Here is a 26930-nt window from a genome sequence, read left to right as displayed (position 1 = left end):
GAGAAAAGCTACAGGAAGGTGGAAGGGAAGAATTGAGCACCCTCTTGAGGCAACAGGCCAGCCTTGGAGGACAGGAGGGCTTATGTTTGACAAAGTTAAGGAAGAAGAGGAAACCGCCTGAGCAGAGCAAAGGAGGATTGGCAGGAATCTCTGTAAGTGTGTACAGAGAGGCCGAGGTGTTGTGTGACATAAGGCTGCGAGACAGAGCAGGCACAATCAAGGGCATAAAGAAAGGCTAGCTCGAAGAGTCTGAACTCCACCATGTAGACAATGGGAAGCCATTGCAGGTTTTGAGTCAAAAAACAGTCACAGCTGTCCTTTGGGAAGGTCACCATGGCAACAATGTATAACAAAGATGGAGGAGTGGGGCAGTAGTTTAAAGCCAGTTAGGAAGCTACTGGAATTAGCAAATGAGACATAATTAGGCAGAATGGGAAAGAGGATATGGATGTGAGAGATTCTCTTAGAGGTTGGGATGACAGAACCTGGCCATTGATGCATTATGAACCGGATGACCATACAGCCTGCTTTGCCTGGGACCCTGGCTTCCCTGGTTTAATTACAAATAGCATCCTTTCACATTCAGACATCCAAGTTAGGACAATAAAGGATATGTCACACTAATTACAAGGAATAAGAAAACAGAATCAAAGGTGACTCTAAAAGACTTTGAACCTGGATTAATAAGGAAAGTGGTTAACACCTTTAGAAACACAGGAGGGAAATGAGGTTTTTTGGAAAGATGATAAATTTGGATTTGGACATGCTGAGTTTGCTGCTGAGGCGAGGATTCATTTAAGAGAGATAAGCACCTTGCCCGTGGATTTGCGCTGTATCACATGAAGGAAGGCATCATTGACCTAAAAAATTAAAAAAAAAAAAAAGTGGTCACACTCGCATATTGCAATAAACATTTATTGGTAGTCTGAATCTTAAAATAGTTAAATATTAAGATGTGTCTCCAATGAACTATATACAGCTAACTATGCAATACTAACTAAATAATTAATCACCACAAACTCAAAGGAAAACAATAATATTTACGAATAACCCAACCTCAGAATTTTTCGGTCTAAAGTATAATTTTCAATGATGTCAGATAAATGGCAGCAGGTAAAAAGCCTCCAAGGCCTGTCCATAATCTTTTGCAATATTTCTTTGTCTTCTAGTTTTTGAAAGAATGCAGCCACTGCCAGAAAAATCAATAGTTTAATATTTTACAACTTTTATCTTTTTATTAAAATTGTCCTGTTTCCAATGTAACTGAAGTTGCAATCTATCTCAAATCCTATTTTTTAGAAGAATAATGTTATAAAACATAAATTAAGAAACAGCCGCAGTAATCAAGACAGTGTGATACTGGCAAAAGAATAGATAAACAGATCAATGGAACAGATTAGAGTCCAAAAATAGACCCACACAAATATAGGCAACTGATCCTTAACAAAAGAGCAAAGGGAATTCAGTGGAGAAAAGAAAGCCTTCTCAAGAAATGTTGCTAGAACTACCGGACCTCCATATGTAAAAAGAAGGAGAAGGAGAAGGAGAAGGAGAAGGAGAAGAAGAAGAAGAAGAAGAATCAAGACACTATACATCTTTCACAAAAGTTAACTTAAAATTAATCCTACACCTAAATGTAAAAGGCAAATCTATAAAACTTCCAGGGGAAAAAAGTCCAAGGCACCTTGGATCTGACACTGAGCACCAAAGCATGAACCATAAAAGAAAAATTGTTTAAGTTGGACATCATAAAATTACAAACTTCTGTCTGCGAAACACACTTGGGAAAATGAGAAGACCAGCTACAGCCTGGGAGAAAAAATCTTTGTAAAATGCTTGTCTAATCAAGAACTTGTATCTAAAATATACAAAGAATTCTTCAAACTCAACAATAAGATGGGTTCCCTAGCTGGTTCAGTCAATGAATGTGCAGCTCTTGATCTCAGAGTTGTAAGTTCGAGCCCCACGTTGGGTGTGGGAATGACTTCAAAATAAAATATTAAAAAAAAACCCTCAACAACAACAACAACAACAAAACAATTAAAAAGCAGCAAAAAATCTGAACAGACAACTCATCAATTAAAGACAGATGGTAAAAAGCACATGAAAAGATGTTAAATATCGTAGGTCATTAGAGCAATGCACAGTAGAACAAGATACCACCACACACCTATCAGAAGAGCTAAAATCCAGAGCACTGACAGCACAAGATGCTGGCAAGGATGTGGAACAATAGGAACTTTTCATTCATTGCTGGTGGGAATACAACATGGTACAACCACTCTGAAGGACCGGTTGGTAGCTTCTTACAAGGCTAAACATAATCTTACCATGGGATCCAGCAATCACATTCCTAGGTAATAGATTGAAAACTTATGTCCACACAAAAACCTGGACACAAATGTTTACAGCACCTTTATTCAAGATTGTCAAAGCTCGGGAGCAACTGAGATGAATGAGAATGAGTAAACAAACTATGGTACATCCAGGCAATGGGATATTATTCCATGATAAGAAGAAATGAGCTATCAAGCCACGAAAAAACATGGGAGAACCTTAAGTGCATACTGTTAAGTAAAAGAAGCCGGTCGGAAAAGGATACATACTATATGATTCCTACCATATGACATTCTGGAAAAGCCAAAGCTATAGAGACGGTAAGATCAGGGGCCTTCAAGGGTCAGGGTAGAGAGCAGGGGTGAAAACGTGGTGCCCAAGGGATCCTTTAGAGCACTGAAGCTATTCCGTATGATACTGTAATGATGGATACATGACATACATTTGTTTTGGTAAAACCTATACCACTATACAGTACAAAGAGGAAACCCTAATGTAAACTGTGGACTTAGAGTTAATAATTATGTATCACTATTGGTTTGTCAATTATAGCAAATGTACCACACCAGTGCAAGATGTTAACACTAGTGGAAACTGGGTGGTAGGAGAAGAAATACATGAGAATGCTCTTTACTTCCTGTTGAATTTTTCTGTAAACCTAAAACTGCTGAAAAAGTAAAGTCTCTTGATTCTTTTTTTTTAAGATTTTATTTATTCATGAGAGACACAGAGAGAGAGGCAGAGCCATAAGCAGAGGGAGAAGCAGGCTCCCTATGAGGAGCCCCATGTGGGACTTGATCCCAGGACCCCAAGATCACACCCTTAGCCAAAGGCAGATGCTCAACCACTGAGCCAACCAAGTGCCCCAAATCTCCAGATTCTTAATAAGTAATAAATGCAAAAAAATAAAATTGGAAAAAGAAAAGAATGGAGGAAAATAGAAGTGTCATTATTTGCATACAACATAATAATCTACGTAGAAAAACTAGTCAAAGCACAGACAAGCAAATAAGAAAAGTCAGCAAGATTGTGAGGGATGAGATCAACTAACAAAAATTACTGACATTTCTCTGTATCGAATATAATCAACCAGGAAATATAACAGAAATAAAATAGTACTCTCCAAGGCAACATAAACAGTAAAGTACTTATAATTAACATAACTAAGAATGATCCACAAGACTTTATGGAGAAAAACTTTAAGATTTAAAAACTTGAAAAGATAAATATCAATATATCCCTGCTCACAAATGAAACAACCTAACATTGCAAAAATATCAATATCCTCCCCAAATTAATCTATAAAGTCAATGCAATTCCATTCTAAATTTCAGCCAGATATTTTTTAGGAACTAAATAAATCTATTCCAAAATTTATCTAAAAGGATAAAGATTCCCAAAGAGCTAAATCAAATTTAAAAAACAACTGTGGTAGAAGAGTGACCCTTCCAGATATTAAAATATACTTCAAAGCTACAAAGATAAAAACAGTATGATACTATTATAGGAACAGAAATCTGAACCAAGGAAATAGAAAAGAAAGCAGAGTGTATCTGGGAACCTGAAATAAGATGGAGGTAGCACCACATGAATCAATGGAGAAACAATGAACTACTGGTCCAGGAAAACTTGCTCACTACAAGGAGAAAAATAAAACTTGATTACCTGATTTATATCCAATACAGAGGTGAATTCAGATGGATTAAATCCTTAAGTGTGAAATAAAAGTATAAAGTTAGTAGAGAGGGGTGCCTGGGTGGCTCAGTCTGTTAGGCAGACTCTTGGTTTCAGCTCAGGTCATGATCTCAGGGTCCTGGGATCAAGCCCTGCGTTGGGCTCCATGCTCAGCAGGGAGCCTGCTTATGATTCTCTCTCCCTCTATCCCTCCCTCCACTCATGCACTCACTCTCTCCCTCTCTAAAATAAAGCAATATTTAAAATAGAGATTAAGGGGATCCCTGGGTGGTGCAGCGGTTTGGCGCCTGCCTTTGGCCCAGGGCGCGATCCTGGAGACCCGGGATTGAATCCCATGTCGGGCTCCCGGTGCATGGAGCCTGCTTCTCCCTCTGTGTCTCTGCCTCTCTCTCTCTCTCTCTGTGACTATCATAAAAAAAAAAATTAAAATTAAAAAAAAAAAAAAAAAAAAAGAAATGCACAATCTGGAGTCCCCACCCACCTTTACCGAATCATAATCTGCATCTTAACATGATCCCCAGGTGATTCACATGCCCAGTAAAATTTGAGAATTACAGATTATAAAGGAACTTCTGCAAACTAGAAAGGGACAGGAAGCCCTGTAGAAAACTGCATGAAGGGCTTAAGTTGCTAAACCTGAATGTTTACCAAATCTTACATTGATTAGAAATCAGGGAAATGCGAATTAAAATCACAAGATGCCACTTTATGCCTATTAGTTTGGAAAAAATTAGAAAGTAGGACAATGCTACATAGCAACAGGGTGGCAAAAAAAGAATCCACGTGCACTGCTGGCACAGGCATAAACTGGTCAAGTCAGCCTGGAGAGCAGTTTGCTGTCAAATTAAGTATGCATACATCCTGTGACCCAACAACCCTACTCCTGGGAAAATACTCCCAAAGCAACTTTGCACAAGTCCTGACTGTGAGCCTGTGAATTAGAGTGCTGATTATGGCGGCAGGGAATCAGGTCAACCCCAGAGTACATCACTAGGAAGCAGATCTGTAAACTACGGCAGGTGCACACCCCAGTCTCCAATGCAGCAGTGAGACGCAATGAACTGGATACAGCACCAGCAGCACAGGTGGATCTTAAAAAGACAGCACTGAGTGAGAAATGAAGAAACAGAATAAGGCCTACAGCACAACCCTATGCTGTTAAATCATTTGTGTAGCTTGAAAATCAATTAGCACACAAAAACATTATGTTTTACAAGGAAATATAAATCCAAGGGTATTTACCAAACACATCATAGAGAACAAGTTGGAGGGGAGGAAGAAGTGCAGAGGGTGCTAGTGGGCAGTGAGGATAAAGGGAAGAAGTCAATACAGACCTCCAGAAATACACACGCGTAAAAACAAAGGTCCAGCAATGCAAATGTGCTTTGAAATGAGGAATATGAATAACCAACCCTCCCCACTTGAAATCCTTCCCCAGAAAAGCATAGAAAAAGGTAACCAAATAAAAATAAACAGAGAAACCAATCAGTCAATCAAAGAAATCAATTCTCTGCAGCATGAAATCTCTGGTTTCAAAAACATCTATCTTGCGGGTCTTTGTACCTTACAGAGACCTTTCCAATCCATGTAAATTAGACACACTCCAAGGAGGTGAAAGAGGTCTGAGACACATGGTTTGAAACACGCGTCCCTGCCCTGTCGATCACAATCACTCAGAAGCACAGCTCCAGGTGACTCACAGCCGCATCTTTCCCTGTCAGGTAGAAGCCACTTGTTCCCAGAGATCTGTCACAGCCCAAAGACAGAAAACACTTGGAAAGCAACCATGATTCAAGATAGTGACACTTCTTTTACCCGGCATCCTAGAGAAATAAGGAATCTCCTAGATATAAATCTTCACATAAAAAAAGTTGTCCCTTTAAATGGTAGAGCTTACTTTTTAAACATTTTGCATGTAAATATTTATAAAAATGTAGCACACATTTACCTAACTTCTTTGGAGGGTAATATTGGTGGGAAGCATAAACTTTTTGTTCCATGATTTGGGAATCTCATAATTTTGAACATCCGTGATTCTCCCTCCTGCTTTTCAGGTGTTCTGTTATTTTTTTTTCTTTTTCTTTTTTTTTTTTTTTTTTTTGTTCTGTTATTTCTATGTCCATTTGCCACTTCCACTGTGACTGTAGATGCTTCTAAAAATAACCCAACTCTGTCCCCTTTCTACCTTGTGGTTTGTATCTGGGCTGGGAAAACAACCAGTGGCCCTAAGGACTGGATGTTTAATAAGTGTGATAAGGCTCTGAGTGAGAAACTGAGAAGGAAAGTGCAGGGCATTAGACCAGAGTCTTTTGAAAGCTAATTCAGATGCCTGGGGACATTTTGCTCCTGTTTTCTACAGGCTGTGCCACGGAGAGAGAAGCTGCTCCATACTGCTCCCCAGAGGCATCCAGAGACTGGTTTCCAGAACCCTCCCTCGCAGTGGGTGAAGCTATAATTAAATTTGTCTCTGGAGATATGCAACCCAGAATATGAGGACGGGTAAGGATATTGCTTTTGTTTTAGGTGCCGCTGCTGGAATTTTTAATTACCTTATCAAGCAGGAATAATCAGAGTAAGCTATGGCTCCCTAAATATATCGTGCTGATTCACGCCTCCTTAGAAACCAGTTCTTCCCCCTATCATAACCCTGTCCTGAGAGCTTCCCGACAAAACAAAGGAATTCCTTAAGTCTTAGTTTTTATTGACTGGCATCCAGAATGTACCCAGTGAATGTTGATAAATAAAACAAACTCATGAATGAATGAATATACCTGGGACTGAGTGGGATTGTTTTTAAAAGGTAAAAATGTTTTGTTAGTGATACACAGTCACAGTTGAATTATATTCATCACGTCACTGCTTGAATACCAGTTGATCTGAATCTTCTTTTAAAAGTCAGTCAAGGCAGTTTACCAAAAAAGAGATACAGATGACAAATAAGCATATGAAAAGATGCTCAAGATCATTATTCAATAGAGAAATGCAAATTAAACCCACAATCAGATACCCCTAGATACCTATTGGAATGGCAAAAATTAAGGAAAAGAATCTGTCAGTATGAAGTTCTGACAGATGCCCAACAACTAGACTCTAATATTGTTGGTGGAAATGCAAAGTAATACCACCTCTCTGATATGCAGTTGGTAGTTTATTAAAAGTTAAATGTAGGGATGCCTGGGTGGCTCAGCGGTTGAGCACCTTCCTTCGGCCCCGGGAGTGACCCCGGAGTCCCAGGATCAAGTCCCACATCAGGCTCCCTGCATGGAGCCTGTTTCTCCCTCTGCCTGTGTCTCTGCCTCTCTCTCTCTCTCTCTCTCATGAATAAATAAGTAAAATCTTTTTTAAAAATATAAATAAATAAAATAGAGCCTGGGACACCTGGGTGGCTCAGTCAGTTAAGCATCTGCCTTTGGCTCAGGTCACAATCTTGGAGTCCTGGGATCAAGTCTCAAGTGGAGCTCCCTGCTCAGCAGGGAGTCTGCTTCTCCCTCTGCCTCTGTCTGCCACTCCCCCTACTTGTGCTCTCTCTGTCAAATAAATAAATAAAATCTTAAAAAAAAAGAAAGAAAGAAAAGAAAATAGAGCTTAGTCAAAATGTATGCCCTAGGGGCACTTGGTTAGGCTCAGTAGGTTAAGTCCCACTCTTGATTTTGGCTCAGGTCATGATCTCAGGGTTGTGGGATGGAGCCCAGGTCAGGCTCTGCGCTCAGTGGGGAGTCTCCTTGGGATTCTCTGTCTCCCTCTGGCCCTCTCCCTGCTCGCTCTCTCAAATAAATAAATCTTTAGAAAAAAAAAAAAAATCTATGCCCTAATGCTTCACTGGAATCCCAGGGAGACAAGGGTGAGGGAGAAGGTGAAGTGAATCAAGGAAGGAGGTGTGTGTTACTGATCCTGAACTGGTCACAGCTCCGGGGGGACATACAGCTAGAGGACCTCTCCAGAGAGGCCATATAGAACCCACTGCGTGTCAACATACTCTATTAGAAGAAACAAAGGCAGCAATTTGTCTCCTGTCTTTCATTTGTCAAATCCTGTCCCATGCAGTAAACTCTATCTACAACTTCCCAGTTGCATTACCCAGACCTCCATATCCAATTTCTGGGGAAGCCAGTGCTTCCTTAAGATCAGAACTGTGCACCAGGTCTGCAGCAGCTCCCACCCGCTGAAAGGCACAGTGGAGGCCCTGCCTAGGATCGGACCTCCTGCCAGAGAAAGCATGCAACCACCAAGTGTTAGGAGATGAGTCTTAGGGAAAGGGTCTGGCTATATGACAGCAGGGATAAGTGGTGTGAGCCATCTGTAGAAAAGTGTGACAAGTGGCCAAGGCGTGGGGCAGGTGTCACTGGCAAGTATGGAGGACCCCAGAAAATAGGTATGGAATAGTGGATTCAAATTAATACATTACCTAAACTTAAAGAGTAACTTACTTTTTAAGAATATTCCACAGAATGGGATGCCTGGGTGACTCGGTGGTTGAATGTCTGCCTTCAGCTCAGGGTGTGATCCCAGGGTCCTGGGATTGAGTCCTGCATTGGTCTCCCCGCAGGGAGCCTGCTTCTCTCTCTGCCTGTGTCTCTGCCTCTCTCATGAATAAATAAATAAAGTCTTAAAAAAAAAAAAGAATATTCCACAGATACACTCACGAAACTTAAGTAAACAATTTCTATCTATCATATCTATTCACATAGTGACCTCACCTGACCTTTACATGATAAACAAGTTCAGATCTCTGAAGAGTAAGTAGTTTGTCTAGTTGAGACGTGTGTGAGCATCTCCCTACAGAAAGCAGACTTGGCACATCTGAATAAGGCCATCTCCTTGGACAGATCACGGGGCTCATTCCTGGCCTACCCATCATGGCACAGATGCAACACTTCAGGAAACAATAAATTCTAGTTAAAATTCAAAATCTAAAGACTGTCTCTCTAATCCTGCCCATGAAATGTTAACGTAAATGTGTTACATTTCATGCGAACTGAAAAAGCTCAACTCTGTATTTTATCATGGCCAGGTGTTTTGCTTTAAACAATATATTGTTTGCTATGTACTTTTATATGAGTTATCTTATTTGATCTTCACAAAGACCTCAGTAGACAGAGTGTATCACTGCCCCCATTACAGATGAGAAAACTAAGGCACATAGATGTGAGCAATTTGCCCATAGCCAGTCAAGTGTTAGGGCCAGGATCTGAACTCAAGTGGTCTGACCTGATAGCCCCCTATTCTTAATCAGTCATTCAACAGATACATGAGTACCTGCCAGCATCTGGAGACAAGGAGATGCATGGCCCCTGCCCACATGGAGTTTATGGTCTACGGGAATGACAAGCATTGAACAATGACAAGTAGGCAAAGAAAAAGCACTGAGTGCTATGGAAGTTCATACCTCATGTCTATTAGGTAGGTTATGGTACAAAGTATGTAGTCATACTATACTACTGATAATATCAACTATCAAGGTCAAATCTATAAGCCCATAGATTCAGGAGAAAATCAAGCTAGGAAGCACTGGTATCTCTGGTCATTATACGTCTATACTTGTTTACATATATACAGTGGTCATTTTCTGAGTCTAGGCAGGTTCTGATAGTTTTTTCTAATACGTTAACTGATTTACATGAAAAATATTACCCAGGTTAAGTGAAATTAACTATTTACATTCATTTAATCATCTTCATTTTATTTTTTTAAAGATTTTACTTACTTGAGAGAGAGAGAGAGAGAGAGAGAGCCAACTGGGAGAATGGGCAGAGAGAGAAGCAGGCTCCCCACTGATCAGAGAGCCCAACCTGGGGCTTGATTCCAGAACCCTGAGATTATGATCTAAGCTGAAGGCAGACATTTAACCGACTGAGCCACCCAGGTGCCCTTAGTCATCTTTAGTGTAAAAGAACAAAATATATAAATTCTGGTAGTGCTTGGAAAGTTCAAGGTTTTTGGTTGTTTTAACTGTAAGATAGCTCTTTCATATAGACAATTCTCTGATAGATGGACAAACTTTATACTCTAGAATAAGGTTTGTAAGAAGCAACTTCCTGGCTTGTTTGAGAAGAGTCCGATATAGCCATAAGGCGCCCAATCTGGTGTCGAACCCACCTGGCCTGGATTCCAGGTCTGTCACTTACTACATAATACCAAGCAGGTTTCTTAGCCTCTACGAGTCTTGATTTCTTCCTCTATAAAACATGATAAAAATGGTTCATACCTCAAGGGAGCATTATGAAGATGAAATAAGAAAATAGATGTCAGAGTGCCTAACCCTCAGTATGCACCTAAATGTATAGGAGCTGTCACTTCTACTACCTTCCTCTAAGTAGTTTACAAACTGGAAAAAGAGAGAGAGAGAGAGAGAAGAAATGGTCAACAGAGGGTATGTGAATGAGATGAAATCGTTAGGGAGAATGGTTTCAGAGGACCCAGTGACAGCAGGAAGGTCAGCAGGCTGGGAAGGACCAGAAAAACCCTACATTCCGAGCAGTCGATGGAAAGGAGCAGGGCAAACAGAAGCTGACAGGGAGTCAGTAATTAAATAGCTAATTCATGTTTAAGAGAAGAGAGAACTTCAACGTGAGTGATTAGAACAATAATCCAGGGGCGCCTGGGCGGCTCAGTGGTGGAGCGTCTGCCTTTGGCTCAGGGTATGATCCCAGGGTCCTAGGATCGAGTCCTACACTGGGCTTTCCGCAGGAAGCCTGCTTCTCCTTCTGCCTGTGTCTTGCCTCTCTCTGTGTGTCTCTCATGAATAAATAAATAAAATCTTAAAAAAAAAAAAAAAGAAGAAGAAGAAGAGGAGGAGGAGGAGGAGGAAGAAAGTAAACCAGGTTTGAGAATATGCCCCATCCTGGAGAAAAACATAAAAATGGAAGCCATGGTGAGCAAGGAAGTCTGGCACTGACAGCTCAGCTCCAGGCCCCACTAATCTGCATATGAATAAAACATCGCGCCCAAGGATAGCTGACTGGAGTTACCAAAACAGTTTTTTGAGCATTAAACAAATGAAACCAAAAAGAAAAAAAAGGACTTCACAGTGAATGCCTAACAGATTCACATTTACAACTATATTGCATATGCAATTACACTTTGGAGGAAGTTTAAGCCACATTAATGGGGCTGAAGGGGAATGAAGAAAGGGAGTGCATAGCCAACAAAATTAACTACGGTGACTAATGGATGAATTACAGTCCTATGATGCAGGGCATGATTTAGTGTTTTGTTCACAGAACCTCAGCTTAGATCATCTGGCTGTACTTTAAAGCATCTGTTTTCTAAAATCAAAGGTCAAGTTAAATGCTTCCTTCTAAGACTTGTATGTTATGGAGTTCAGAGTTCATACAAACACGGGTAAATTATTTTCTAAAGTTCCATCACGTCCTTCTGTTTAAGAAACCAATGACGGAGGTAGAGCCCTTGAAATCTAGCTCCTTTATGGCCGGTGCAAATTCAGTTTCCCAGGTGGCTCATGAGGCCTGAGGCAACAGCCACACAACCCTGAAGACAAGGAGAAATCCTGTCACCCTGCAGCCTGTGAGACCCCATAATTCTGCACCGTGTTTGTACCTTTTCAATCCATAAAAGGAGGATTTATGGAATCCAGAAAGAAACTATCCAGTAGCTTGACACCAGAGATGTCCTGGCGTTAGCCACATCATATCCCTTCAGAGTATCTCACCTTCTCCAGCTTAAAAACTGCTCCGATGTGTGGCTGAATGCGCCCTTGCTGGCAGTACTGAAGAGCCGAGGACAGGGTTCTGGAGAAGATGGGAAAGTTCTGCTCTTTGTATCGGCTCCAGTACAGCCCCATGGCTGAGACATTCTTCAGGAGCAGAAGGTTGGCGGGCACAGAAGCAATGGTTCCTCCAGCAAAACCCACCACCACGATCCTGCCCTCCCACGCCATGCTGGGGCAAGAAAGGACAAGGAATAGAAATTATTTTAAAAATTAGCAATGTATAGTCACACTGATCAGAATGGCTACCATAAAAACAACAACAACAGAAAATACCAAGTGTTAATATGGAGGTTCCTCAGAAAATTAAAGAGAGGGCAGCCCGGGTGGCTCAGCAGTTTAGCGCCGCCTTCAGTCCAGGGCCTGATCCTGGGGCCACAGGATCGAGTCCCACGTCGGGTTTCCTGCAGGGAGCCTGCTTCTCCCTCTGCCTGTCTCTCTCTCTCTCTCTCTGAATAAATAAATAAAATCTTTTTTTAAAAAAAAAAAAGAAAGAAAATTAAAGAGAGCTACCAGGGGGCACCTGGGTGGCTCAATAGATTAAGTATCCGACTCTTGGTTTCAGCTCAGGTCATGATCTCGTGGTGTTGGGACAGAGCCCCATATGGGATCAGGCTCCCTGCTCAGCGCAGAGTCTGCTCCAGATTCTTGTTCCCTTTCCCTCTGCTCCTCCTCCTGCTTGCCTAAGTGTACCCTCTCTCTTTCTCTCTCTAAAATAAATAAATAAAATCTTAAAAAAAAAAATAGAACTACCATATAATCCGGCAATACCATTCTGGGTCTAGATCCAAAATGACTGAAAACAAGGCCTTGAAGACATAGTTGCACTCCCGCATTCTCAGCAGCACTATCTACCATAGCCAAGAGGGAGAAGCAACCCAAACATCCACCAACTGATAGATGAATAAACAGAATGTGTTATATACATACAATAGAATATTGTTCAGCCTTAAAAAGGAAGGAAATCCTGTCTCATGCTATGACATGGATGAACTTTGGGGACATTGTGCTAAATGAAATAAGCAAGTTACAAACACTGTAAAAGATTTCGAACTTCAGAAGCAGGAATGAAGATAGACACTTTCATGAAGCATTATGTGCTTCACACAAAGACTTACTTTAGGACTCCTTAAGTTATGTGCTGCTCTAGAGAATTTTGAAGAATCTGTAAAAATTCATGCAAGTTTTCTGCAACCTACCATGAGAAGCACTATACAGTTTCACACTAAGTAAGAAGTTATAAAAATAAATTTTGTAGGGACTCCTGGGTGGCTCAGCGGTTTAGCACCTGCCTTCGGCCCAGGGTGTGATCCCGGAATCCCGGGATCGAGTCCCACATCGGGCTCCCTGCATGGAGCCTGCTTCTCCCTCTGCCTCTGTCTCTGACTCTCTCTCTCTCTCTGTGTCTCTCATGAATAAATAAATAAATAAAATCTTTTAAAAAAATCAAATAATTTTGTAAACATCTTTGATAAAGAATATGTGTATCTTTGTTTGGCTTTTGCCTTTTGCTTTTCTTCTTTAGAGAAAAACAAGAAGCCTTTGTGATAACACTATTACCCGTTACCCAGAAGGCAAGAAAAGCATGAGAGTTAGCAGTTCTCTGGCCTGGCTCCCCACTGAGTCAACACACTCCTTCCTTTGCTTCTCTGAGCACAGTACCACAATTCCACAGTACCACCCAGCACAGTACAGTGATGCTCAGTGGCCCTAGAGCCAACTGGGTCCCTTCCGTAGGAAAGCTGTTCTCTCTGCTTCTGTTTCTTCCACTTTAAACTGAGATAAACCACAAAATTGTGCTTGCCAGGATGACATGAGAAATGAAACTAGTATTATCAGAACACTCTGGAGTCCCTGGTTAAAAGCAGAATGAGAGGGGCTCAGTCAGTTGGGTGTCTGTCGTCGGCTAGGGTCATGATCTCAGGGTTCTGGGATCTAGCCCCACATTGGGCTCCCCGCTCAGCATGGAATCTGCTTATACCTCTCTCTCTGCCTCCCCCCCCCACTTGTGCTTTCTCTGTCTCAAATAAATAAATAAAATCTTTAAAAAAAAAGACAGAATGAGAATTGGTGTGGATACGACAGATCCACTAAAACTCTAATGATTTTATTCTATTTTTTTTTTTTTAATGATAGTCACAGAGAGAGAGAGAGAGAGAGGCAGAGACACAGGCAGAGGGAGAAGCAGGCTCCATGCAGGGAGCCCGACGTGGGATTCGATCCCGGGTCTCCAGGATCGCGCCCTGGGCCAAAGGCAGGCGCTAAACCGCTGCGCCACCCAGGGATGCCTCTAATGATTTTAAATAAAACAAATCAAGGAGATACCTACACTGCTGGCTGCCTCTGAAAGCAGTGAGATCAAGAGTCTGTACAAGAAAGAAAGAAAAGAAAAGAAAAGAAAAGAAAAGAAAAGAAAAGAAAAGAAAAGAAAGAAAGAAAAAAGAAAGAAGAAAGAAAATAAAAGAAAAGAAAAGACAAGAAAAGACAAAAAAAAAGGAAAAAAAAAAAAAACAAAAAAACAAAAGCAAACCTAAGAACGACCTTCCGTCCTTCAGGTACGCATACTACCTTCCTTCCTGACTTAAGCTCCCTACCGCGCACACGCTCCCTCCCTCCCCTCCGCTCCCTCCCCCTACACTCCCAGCCCCTCCCTCCCTCCCCTCCCTACTCCCCTCCCACGGCCCATCCTCCCCTCACCCCCGAAAAAAAGCCCGCAAAGAAAAGAAAAGAAAAGAAAGGAAAGAAAGGAAAGAAAGAAAGAGTCTGTACTTTGGTGCATAGTGAACCAGGGCCTGCCACTCAGGTCATTCTAACATCTGAACAATGATCCTGAGAATCACCCACACTATATATATATATATATATAAAGTAGTTAATGGGAACCGCATAGCTGAATTTAACACGTGCATAATTTCTAAAGCATTCAGTATTGCCAACCAGAGAGTCTGCAGTCATTTTTTGGATATTTTCCAGCTGGATATCTTGTTTTTCTATATTTAAGCATTTCCTGATTTTCCCTCTGCTTCTATTCCTTTTCACCCTCCCACTCAGCTGTTCTCGTTGAAGCCAATGCCTACAAGAAAAGTGAGCAGCTAAAATGGAAGAGAAGTAAGACTAGAAGGAAGACAGGTCTGAAAAGGCTTTAGCAGAGCCCCAGGTCCAGCCCCCTCTGGAAAGACCATCACATGCACCTGCGGAGTGCCTCCAGGAAGACATCTCCTCCCACTGTGTCGATGACCACATTCACCCCAACACTGCCCACCAGCTTCCTCACAGCCTCCTTCAGGCCGCCCTGACTATAGTTCACGACGGATTGCGCGCCCTTCTGCATCACAAGCTGGCACTTCTCATCACTTCCGACGGCAGCTATCACCTGCATAGAGAACACAAAGCTTCTGGTGATCCAGGATATATGTACCAAGAGAGGCTCATCCTACCCACCCAGCTTTCAACCAAAGGGAATAACCAACAAAACCAGTGTGACCAAAAAAAACAAAAAAAACAAAAAACAAAAAACAAAACAAAAAAAAACAGTGTGACCTTGCTGCCCTAGGACCAGCCCCAATCCTACACATCAGGGCCAACACACAGCACCATCACACTTGGCCCTCCACACCCACTGGCCATGGGATCCACATTTCCAGGAATCCTGGAACCCCAATGAGTCTAGCTAGGAGATGGTTCAGGAGATAATCAGAAAGTCTTTCCCAAAAATAGATTAAACCATCATTTATTGAGTACCTGCTATGAGTCAAGATAGCAAGATACAGCAGTGTGATGGTGGGGAAGTACAGATGGTGGCAGAAGTCCAAACGAGAGGTATCCAACCTAGTTTGAGATCTCAAAAGGCTTCCCAGAGGGTAAAACACAATTCAGTGGAAAGATCTTGAAGTTAGAAAGACCTGAGTTAAAATTCTGGCTCTGCTACTAACTAGCAGTGTCACCTACAACAAACTACTTAATAGGAACTAATTTACAAAAAGCTTACTATGTGCCAGGTACTATTGTAAATGCTTTGCATATATTAATAACTCTCTTAGTCTTAGTAGCCCAATGATACACACACTATTAGCATCCCCCATTTTAGAGATGAAGAAACTAAAGCAAAAGAAGTTAAGGAACCTGCCCAAGGTCACATAACTAATGGGAGGCCCAACATCACACAACTAATGAGAAACAGAACTGGGACCCAACCCCAGGTTGTCCATCTCCAGACTTCATACTTTTAACCTCTGTGCTGTCCACCAGCTTCCCTAAGCTCCAGTTACCTCGTCCGTAAAGCAAGATTTATTTTAAAAAAGCAAATGCAATACTGTCCGTAAAGCACTTGGAAAACAAAGTGTTAGATAAATTGAATTTATTGCTGCACATACACAATCATTTATTCTATTTAAGCCTCATAGAACATTATGGGGGAGGTATAATTACTCCCATTCTATAGATGGAGACACAGACCTAGAGGTTAAGTAATTAACTCAGGATTAGCCAGGAAGTAGGTGGTAGAAAACCATTCAAACCCAGTGGTGCTGCAGGACTCCAAAGCCCATGCTTTTCCATTCCATCACCCTGGGAGAAAACCATGCTTAACGCCTGGCAAGGATGACCATGGGCCAGACTGTGAGGCTGTGTGGGGTTTGGAAGCCTCCAGAAAAGCTTCAAACACGTAAGCACTGCCTAGAGGTGCCTTGTTACTGGATAGCACCCACCAGCCCGAGCAGTTTGGCGCCAAGGTGACATTGAGAACTTGCATTCAAACACACAGCACCATCAGTGCCCTTAGAAGATTGCAAACTCACCCATAACTATTTGAAACTGAAAGCCACCCTCAAGTACTCCCCAGAGGAACCCTCAAGTAGCTTCACACAGCACCACAGAGGGCAGACACCAGGCTAGGGTCAGGGACTTGACACCAATCTTGATTCTCACAAGGGCGCCATTGAGACCTGCCACAAACCATTGTATCCCCTGGTGCCTCACTTTCTTTATCTGTGAAATAGGGATAATAAACACATTACCCCTCTCCCAGGGGTTTGTCAGGATCAGGGGTATGATAATTGGCGTGGAGGCACTTTGAAAGCAATATGAAACGCTGCGAATAGAGGTTGTTCTCAAAATAACCTGTTCCAAGTGGGTGGCATGATGACACTTTTAAAGTTATTTTTATTATTTTGTTGTTGTTTGCTTTTGCTTAAAACCACTATGGTTGGGGTGCCTGGGTGGCTCAGTCGGTTGAGCATCTGCCTCCGGCTAGGGTCATGATCCCGGGGTCCTGGGATGGAGCTCTGCATCGGGCTCTCAGCTCAGCAGGAAGTCTGCTTCTCCCTCTCCCTCTGCCTGCTGCTCCCCTCTGCTTCTGCTCGCTCTCTTTCGCTCTCTCTCTCTGTCAAGTGAATGAATAAAATCTTAAAACACACACACACACACACACAAACCATTATGGCTACTCAAGAAAATACAGCTTGGATTAATTTTAATATCTGAATTGAAGTCAATTTTTCTCTCTACTTAACCTACTATCACTATTCAAAACAAATGGTGCAATTTTATCTTCCTAGGAATGGTAGTCAGCAGTTCTAGACAATGAGACTAATTTTGGTCTCCCCACTGAGAGGTGCTAAAAGCCCTTGCTTTGACATGAAATGTGTTAATATTCCATGGAGAGCTTCTTGGTATCTAAAATTGCTTTCAGAACTCATATGCCCTTCCCAAAAAGAACTTAATGCAAAACAGGAGAGACACCACCTGAAGAAATTCCAGAGCAATCCAATTATCTCCAAACCTGGGTATCTCGGTGCCTTCTGGATATCCCAACTGCATGTTCCACAGAAACCTCACACTTAATACTTCCAAAACTGAGCTCACCATTTCCTCCTGTGTTCTCAACTGCAATAAATGGCAAATCCACAAGTTAACCTAGTTTGCTCCTACCCACTCAATGTCTAATAATAACAGGAATCCTTTTTAAGAGATTCTTACCAACATGCCATGCCCTCTAACAGGCATATTGCACGTGTAATTTCAATATTCCCACAACGACCCCATATGAGGAAAGGTTTATTGTACCAAAGAGGAAAGCGAAGCAATTAAGCTAGAGGCAGTGTTGGGATCTGAACCTAGGTCAGACTAGCTTCAAATTCCTTGTTCCTTCAACTGTATTAGGATCAAACTCTCTATTTTCTTCTACTTTAGTATCTCTCAATTCATCGCTTCCAGTGCTTTGGGTCAAGTATCATCACCACTGGACTGGCTTGGATTGCTCCAAGAGGCTGCCCTACTGCCTCCAGACTACCCCTGACTTTGCCCTATCCTGCATCCCCACTGCTACCAGAATGAACTTGGCAAAATGCAAACATGACCATGGTACTTCCTTGTTTAAAGTCCTTCATACCTCCTGATAGCTTCCACTAAGGGTTCAAATTCTTCAGTACCTCCTGATCTTGTCTCTGCTCACCTCCCTAGAGTCATCTTCCACCATTCTCCCACATACCCTTTGCTCCATAGACGCTACTTTGCAATTCCAGGGAATGCATCGTGTGAGATCCCATGTTTCTGATAATATGCCCTCCCACCACTGAAATGGCCTTCCCTTCCTTCCTTCCTCCATTCAACTGCTACCAGTCCTTCAGAAGTCAGCTTAAATGTCTGCTGTCTCTAAGAAATCCTCCTTATCTGACACCTACCACCTCAGAATGATGCCCTTGCAGAGACCTCGGTCTTTCTTTATTTATTCTTTCACTCAAGAAATAGTTTGGGTTTTTTGTTTTTGTTTTGTTTTTGTATATTTTTTTATTGGAGTTCGATTTGCCAACATATAGCATAACACCCAGTGCTGATGCGGGACTCGATCCCGGGACTGCAGGATCATGACCCAAGCTGATCATGCCTCAATAACTTTCTCCGGGGTGCCTGGGTGGCTGAGCGGTTGGGCATCTACCTTCAGCTTGGGGCATGATCCTGCAGTCCCAGGATCGAGTCCCACATCAGGCTCCCTGCGTGGAGCCTGTTTCTCCCTCTGCCTCTGTCTCTGCCTCTGTCTCTCTGTGTCTCTCCTGAATAAGTAAATAAAATCTTTTAAAAAGGATCCCTGGGTGGCTCAGCGGTTTGGCGCCTGCCTTTGGCCCAGGGCACAATCCTGGAGTCCCGGGATCGAGTCTCGCGTCAGGCTCCCCGCGTGGAGCCTGCTTCTCCCTCTGCCTGTCTCTAGAGGCCTCTCTCTCTCTCTCTCTCTCTCTGTGTGTGTGTGTGTGTGTGTGTGTATCATGAATAAATAAATCTTTAAAAAAAAAAAAAATAAATAAATAAATCTTTAAAAAAAACTCTTTAAAAAAAAAGAAAAGAAATAGTTATTGAGTGCCTACTATGGTTTAGGTACCATGCCAGCTGCTGGGACTACAGTAATGTGCCATGCAGACACTGTCCTTGCCTTCAGTGGGATTACAGTTGAGTAGGGGGGAGACATTAATCCAATCATGACACAGGTAAAAGATAAACCACACACTGAGGTTCGTACCACGAAAGAGAGATGTATAGCATGCTAGGAGACCACCTACAAACAACTGGGGAAGTGGGGGAGCAGGGGGATGGAGGAGAGATTAACATCTCCTATAGGATAAAGAATAATTCCCTGAAGAAATGACATCTGAGTTTGTTTGAAGTCCAGCAGGGGTTGCTGGGTGGCTCAGTGGCTGAGAGTCAGCCTTGAGCTCAGGATGTGATCCTGGGGTCCTGGGATCAAGTCCTGCATCAGGCTCTCCACAGGAAGTCTGCTTCTCTCTGTGTCTTCAAGAATAAATAAATAAAATCTTTAAAAAAAATTTTTTTTTGAAGTGCAGGGGAAGACAGTTCAGAAGAGCATTACAGGGGAAGGGAACAGAATCTGCAGAGGCCATGAAGCAAGTCAGCTCTCACCAGGTTCTAGTAACTGGAAGGATGAGTGATCTACTCCCAGGTCCCCTCACCAGTCCGCAAGCAAATAAGATGGCAAGACCCTACTCTGGATTACTTTATATCTCAGTGCCTTACCTATGATATTTATGAATGAACAAATGAATATATTCTGTGTTTGAAAACTGGAGGTGTGGTGCTTTGTGGTTTTTTTTTAATGCAGACCCTACCATGCAAGTACCTTAGCCTGAAGAATATTCGTTGCCACATCAATCACTGCAAGGCCGGTGGCTCCAGCAGCTGCCGTCACTAAAACAGTTTCTCTGCCAGAGAAAGGTGGGCATTACTTCAGAAACCTTCAAAAATCATCCAATCATATGATTTCATGACCACTTTAAAGCAAGAAGAGAACTTAAAGGCCATTTCATTCAACATTTCATGGAGACCCATTCTCTAGACGTTAGGGCTGGTTTATGTCTGTGACTGCTTGATTGGTGAGAATTTGGTTGGGTTGAAGACTTCCTAGGAAAAATATTCCTTAATCCCTCTAGGGAACCTCTTCATCATGCCAGGAGCAACCCTTCTTTTGAGCTACCACTCCAATGTCTGCTTCAGAAATTGCGTCCTAAAATCATTCTCATACTAAACATTGCTGCATCTTTGATGGTGGTGATCAAGGAATGGCCACAGTTCAACTAAAGTCACTTATCTGGAGCAATTCCGAGTCTCTCTGAAAAGGGCAAAAGGCATATATTTCAGGTGAAGTAGGAAATCACTGCACCTTTGAGTTTGAAATACCACCGGTAGGCACACCCAGTCACGCCTCACAAGAACAAATACCATAGGATTCCACTAAAACCAGATGGAAACAAGTTTACATAAACCAACTCTCTCACATGTAAGAGTTTCTAGGAGGTGATCTCCAGAGTGGCCAGGTTTGAAAGAGGTATTTCTCCAAATTCATATTGGCCAATTTCACAGTCCACCATTCCATCTCAGACAAAAAGATAACCCCGCTGTCACCAGACCCATCTGGTCATTACCTTCCTTTGGCCTTTCCTCACCCAAGCTGAACAAGAGCTAAAGGTCAGGGAGGGGAGGTGCACCTGTGTGGCTCAATAGGTTAAGCATCTGCCTTCAGCTCAGGTTATGATCTCAGGTCCCAGGATCCAGTGCTGTATCAGGCTCCCTGCTCAGCGGGAGTCTCTTCTTCCTTTCCCAAGCCCCATCCCCCCACGTTCATATTTTTTCTCTCTCTCAAATAAAGAAATAAAATCGTTAAAAAAGTTAAAAAATAAAGGTCAGGGAGGGGAAAGGTGGGGGCAAGGTCTTGCTGGGCACTTCTGATATCAGAAAGAGATACCATCTAGCTCTGACTGGTCTACACAGCCTCTTACCCAGGCTGAGTGCATGCCCGATGCTCCAGAGCCAAAAGAGCAGTGCCATAGGATACAGGCAGGGTAGCGGCTTCTCGGAGGGAGACTCCTTCTGGAATCTGCCACAGTGTCTATAAAAAGAGATAAGAGCAACTTAGAGATTAAGCACATGTAACCTGTTCCTAAAAGCCGCTCAGTAGGGGCACCTGGGTGGCTCAGTGGTTGAGCGTCTGCCTTTGGCTCAGGTTGTGATCCTGAATAAGTAAATAAAATCTTTAAAAGAAAAGGAAAGAAAAGAAAAAAGCTGCTCAGTAAATATTACGATCTGATTGAGTGACTGATACACCAATGAACCAAACCTGTCAGGAACCAAAAGCCACCGGAAGTCAAAACCAAGCAAGCTGTGACAGAGTTCAAAACTTGGGTGTATGGGTCTTCACAAATCCCAAGGCTAGTATCTGGCTCAGGAAGGAATCAAGTTTCAGAGAATGGAACCCATTCAGAGATGGTTCTATGGACATTTTACCTCAATAAAACTGTGGGAAAAACTGTGTACTCTTCACCACTAGGGGCCGCCATTCACATCCTGAGCAACCCTAGCCCACCACCCTGGCTGGCTCCATTCCCAGGACTCTCTCTTTCACAAGCTGCACGTCCGGGAGAAACCTATTATATCCAGCTCAATGCCCCAAACCAGTTTTTCTACCAAAACTACCTATACTCCAATGGGACAGCCAGTCAGTTGCTCCAGGACTCAGAAAACAAAATGCCCTTCTTCGTCACACCGCTCCACACAAACAAAGCTCTGTGCAGGGTTGTCACACGGATACAGAAAAGGGTTTAGCATTTGAAAGAAGTGTTGGCTGAGGAACAAATACAAAGACAACAAATACAAAGAAGGGGGAGAGAAGGGTAACAAGGAATGAGAGCTAGGTGGAGATTAAAGAAAAGAAATGAGAAAAAAAAAAAATCTCCAAGCATCAATATTGAGAGCTAGGGATACCTTTTGGTCAATGATGCATTCTTCAGCCATACCATTAAAGCCACTCACGCCAATAACTCGATCTCCCTGAAGAGAAAATACCATTAAGGGCTTGTTCAAATGCATGGCCTTGCCTTCAAGCAGACCTCTTCCCAAATTGATCAAAAAAAAAAGAAAGAAAATCTTTCTCTCTGACCCCATAAGACATAGGTTTGCCGTAATCACTTATTCAGAGTTAATGTTTGGTAAATAATTCAACCATTTTCTCAATACCCCCACCGGGATGCCAAGATGTTATGAGCACATTCTGGACAGGACAGAGTATGGAAAAAGCTGAAGTAAATTAGAATCCCAGAATTTTTTTCACAAGAGGCTGAAATTTGAGAATTTTCTATCCTCTCAGTGACTGAAGACTAAGGTACTGCCTTCTTTAGTAATAAAAGGTTTTACGAAGCCAGGAACTTCCACTGGCTTCCTTCCTCCAATTCAGAATTCATTTCTTCCCCCTTCATCTCGGTTTCCCCTCTGGTGTCTGTTGGCAAAGGCCAAGAGAAGTGAGATCCTTTGGCTATAGATGAGGTTAGCACATGTCTCATAGCTACACACACATCAATTCCTTAGATTTCAACTCATTTACCTCTTTCACTGTGCTGACATCTGCGCCTGTCTCCAATACAATCCCAGAGAACTCCATTCCTAAAACAAATGGTTTAAACACTAGGTTATCTAGAAAGCCCAGCTCCACAGAGACAGTAAAAGCCTGATCAACAGGCCGTTCTATCCGTTTTCTAGAGCTGAGACGGTTTTAGTGTCCCCCTACCGCTCAAGGAAGAACATCCTACCTAAAACACAGGAAAGGGAACTTAAGATTTATTTTTCTTTAATATTTTATTTATTTATTCATGACACAGAATGAGAGAGAGAGAGACAGAGACACAGGCAGAGGGAGAAGCAGTCTCCATGCAGGGAGCCTGACGTGGGACTCTATCCCGGGTCTCCAGGATCATGCCCCGGGCTGAAGGCGGCGCTAAACCGCTGGACCATGGGTGCTGCCCGGAACTTAAGATTTAATGATCACAACCTGAAAAGCTATGGCAGTCCCATTCTTACCAAGACACAACTGAAAATTTCAAGAATGGGCAAAAACAGAATCACAGATACACAAGTAAGTTTGATCCTGCTCACTGGGGCCTTGGGCGCTTTACAGTACCCCGATTACAACATTCATCATATTACATTTATCTGTTTCTGTGTCTCCTCTTGTGGACTATGAGGCCCTCAAGGGGATGAACTATATTTATCCATAAAGTTCTTGGTTCAATTTGGATGAACTGATGTCCGCTCTTTACTATTCACCTCCAAAATTTCTGAATTTAACGATCATACATTTCCCACTTGAGCTGCCAGAGGAATAACTCAATTGAGTATGACATTTCCCCCCATCCAGCATGTCAGCAAATACAGAGGGAAATGGTTCCAAATGTTGAGACACAACCAAACACCCTGAGGCCAAAACACAGCAACTATTTTGCAATCAGTGTATCCTTAATAGTATATGTCTGTATAAAATATACATGTACTATATACACAACAGGCTATACTTATATCTCTTTAACTAAATTCCAGTAACAAAAAGCAGTCATTTGTCCGCATACTTGAGATCTAAATGTAATCAGATTGGGCATAATTAAAATCAGACAGTGGACTGCTAGAAATGTATAAACTCTTTTTCTTCTTTCTGATCTTCTGATATTCGGTTTCTTTAGGAATGTGTTTGTGAGGACTGAGAGTTTTAGCTGCAAACAGATGTTTATGACCCTTCAGTGAAAAAACAAAACTGAGGCACTAACAAGGTATGAAAGGGGATGACAAGGGCCGAGGATTCTGATCAGAATTCTGCTGAACACAATATGTAAAAATTCATTTGTTCATTTATGCATCATTAAAGTTTTTGTTGAAGGCAGCTCGGGTGGCTCAGCGGTTTAGCGCCGCCTTCAGCCCAGGGCGTGATCCTGGGAACCTGGGATCGAGTCCCACATCAGGCTCCCTGCATGGAGCTTGCTTCTCCCTCTGCCTGTGTCTCTGCCTCTGTGTGTGTGTGTGTATGTGTGTGTGTGTCATGAATAAATAAATAAAATATTTTAAAAAAATAAAATAAAGTTTGTGTTGAGCATCTACTAGGAGCCAGGCACAATGCTAAGATAGGGGATAAAACTAGGAGCGAGACAGTCATAGAACCTTCCCTCAAGGGGCTCACAATCTAGTGCTTCTAATTAGCGGCGAGGCTGACAGAGCCGAAGCATCACTGCCAGCAGGCAAGCATCACCAGTGATGAAGCACACGGTTCTGAAAACTCTGTAGCTTCTTTCCCAACCAGTCATTTGGCCCCTTCATACTCACCAGGTGTGAAAGGAAGTTGGGGTTTTTCCTGATACTGACCACGGCAGACCAAAATATCAGCAAAATTAACTCCACAAAAATGGACATCAACCCTGACCTGCAAAGGAAACATAAGAGCAGAAAGTGCCTGGGTGCTTTCTCTTTTACTTCAGGCTTCAGCTCAGGTGGTCATCCCAGGGTGCCAGGATCAAGTTCCACGGTGAGTTCCCTATTGAGTGGGGAACCTGCTTCTCCCTCTCCCTCTGCAGCTCTGCTCTGCTGTCTCTCTCAAATAAATAAGTACAATCCTTAATTAAAAAATAAAAAGGAAACAGCAACAAAGCAGAGTTCGTGTCTGTGGGACGAAGTTCATTCAACTGTACCAAAATATTTCCTGAATGTTATATGCCAAACACTGAATTAAGTGCCAGTGTGTAATCATGAAGCAAAATGGACAAGGTTCTTGCCTTCATGGAGCTAAGACTATGGGAGAGACAGACATCAGATTACGGCCGTACCACCTGAACACACCCGATCTCATCCAATCTCGAAAGCTAAGCATGGGTAGGCCTGGTTAGTACTTGGATGGGATTAGTCAGACATCAGCCAAGTAACTGTGATGCTTTGTGTGTTAAATTACAACTCTTACACAAAATGTTAGAGAGAAATACATGGTGCTATGAAAGTGCATAATAGGGTCATCTGGCCTTTTGTTATGACGGCATGTGCAAAAGTCCTGTGATAGGCACAAAAGAAAAACCAGCGAGCTTAGAGCACAAAGAGGTGAAAGAGATAGGGCTACAGAGCAGAGACCACACCATCCAGTGGTGTGTAGTCTTTACTGAGGCTCTGCATCTTCACAATAGGAACAGTGGGAAGCCATTAAAGGGTTTTAAGCAGAGGGGTAACGTGACCAGCTATTTTCTAGGGATCAGCTACCATCCTGGAGGCCAGTTGTAGGTCTCAAGCTTCTGTGTTTCATGCCCATGCCGGAGCAGAGGCAGGCTTGCACAGTGTAGCCAGCACTTTTTCTAGACCCTGGAAGCCAGTGGTTCTGAAGGTCTGGTTCCCAGACCACTGGCTTCAGTGTCACCTGGGAGTTTCCCTAGCCATTCAGATTTTCAGGCGTCACCCCAACCTATGGAATCACTCCGGGGACAAAGCTCAGCAATCTGTTCTAACGAGCCCCAGGTGATTGTGACACAGGCTGAAGAGGGAGAACAGGGCCGAGAAACAGGAGAAAACGAAGGCTGAGAGAGAGAATCACTGACATTCATTTATTTGTTTGCTTACATTCCCAATTTAGTACAGAGGAAGCCATGTTGGTGAGAAGATATTTCTATGGACAAAATGCATCCATTCAGCGATGTTTTGAGTGTCTGCCATGTGCCAGGCACCGTTCCAGAGCATGAGGATTTGATGGTGAGTAAACTCACAGGGACCCAACTCTCCTGAGCTAATTCCTACGAGGCAGTGCCTGGGCAAACACCAGAACCAAGAAGCCCAGCCTTCAACCTGTGCACCCCGTGTGCAGGGACACATCGGTTGCTGACATGTGTGGCGCACACAGGTCCTCAAGCCGCTCCACCTCGATTCGAGGATAATTCAAGAATGACCCTCCTTCAGCACACGAATCCCAGGAAGCAGACCGGCTGCCATCATATGCCCGCTCAAATAATCCATTTCACAACAGGGTCCCTGCAAGCGAAGTGACACTTCAGGACTGAAGCTGCATGGCTCCCTCTCACCAGGGATCCCTGACACGGAGGCTCACTGCTTGCCTGGCCTTGTCAGAGGTTCTCATTCTCCATTCGAGGTGACACTGTGTCACCAGAGGGGTTACCCGGCAGGGCCAAAGTGACCTCCACATTTCACTGGAAATGGCCACGATCCTAAATAACCCCACCCCAAATCCCTGCACTACACCAAAGGAGGGCACCAGGCACATACTCAGAATTACGGGACAGACGTGACCAGACTGGTCTGGGAGAGGAGGGAGGACAGATCATTAAATGCTGACACCGAAGCGGAAGCCAAGGATGGGGTCCATTTATGTGTATTGAACCAATACCCTGCAAGTGCTTATGCAAAGTCGCGTGCGACTCAGAATTGTCTGTTTCTAAGGCAACAGCTCTGGGGCTTGGGCAAGAGGCCTGGGGGGCAAAGGAGGCCGCTGCGCTCGGGGCTCCCGGGCGCCCCCTAGCCGAGCACTCGGGAACTCCGAGCAGGACGCGGCCTCCCGGGTGGGGTGTGCGTGGCGGCCGCGGGCAGGGTGACCGCGAGCCCCGGGGCCCCCCCCTACCTCGTGAGGCCGGACAGGCCGGGGGCCCACCTCCTCGACGGCCAGGGGCTGCTTGGGCTCCACGCAGAGTGCGGCGCGGTAGTGACGGCCGCGGCCCGGGCCCGCGCTCCTGCAACACAGCGAGGGGCGCGTCCCTGGGGGAGCCCCGGCCGCCCGTGGGGCTCGGGGGCAGTCGGGGCCGCACCTGCGGAGCCACGCCCGAGGGAGGCGCCGGCCCCAAGCCGCCGCCGCCATGGTCCGGAGCGGGGA

At 43.5% G+C, this 26930-nt stretch overlaps 1 protein-coding gene across 1 annotated transcript; it reads right to left on the bottom strand.

Annotated features, from left to right (window-relative positions):
• Window positions 1-665: 665 nt before the first annotated feature.
• On the bottom strand, window positions 666-26930 carry LOC610994 (quinone oxidoreductase-like protein 2). Its single transcript, XM_038542410.1, has 9 exons — window positions 26682-26930; window positions 24401-24497; window positions 22638-22696; window positions 22022-22087; window positions 21040-21149; window positions 19884-19965; window positions 14950-15131; window positions 11702-11930; window positions 666-860 (listed from the first exon to the last, which is right to left on the bottom strand). The coding sequence occupies exons 1-9, from the start codon at window positions 26913-26915 to the stop codon at window positions 792-794; spliced, it is 1128 nt and encodes a 375-aa protein (XP_038398338.1). The 5' UTR covers window positions 26916-26930; the 3' UTR covers window positions 666-791.

This window comes from Canis lupus, chromosome 7 (assembly GCF_011100685.1).
Source record: "Canis lupus familiaris isolate Mischka breed German Shepherd chromosome 7, alternate assembly UU_Cfam_GSD_1.0, whole genome shotgun sequence".
NCBI classification, from domain to species: domain Eukaryota; kingdom Metazoa; phylum Chordata; class Mammalia; order Carnivora; family Canidae; genus Canis; species Canis lupus.
Note: the sequence above shows the minus strand (reverse complement) of the source record. Positions and strands in the feature narration are given on the sequence as shown.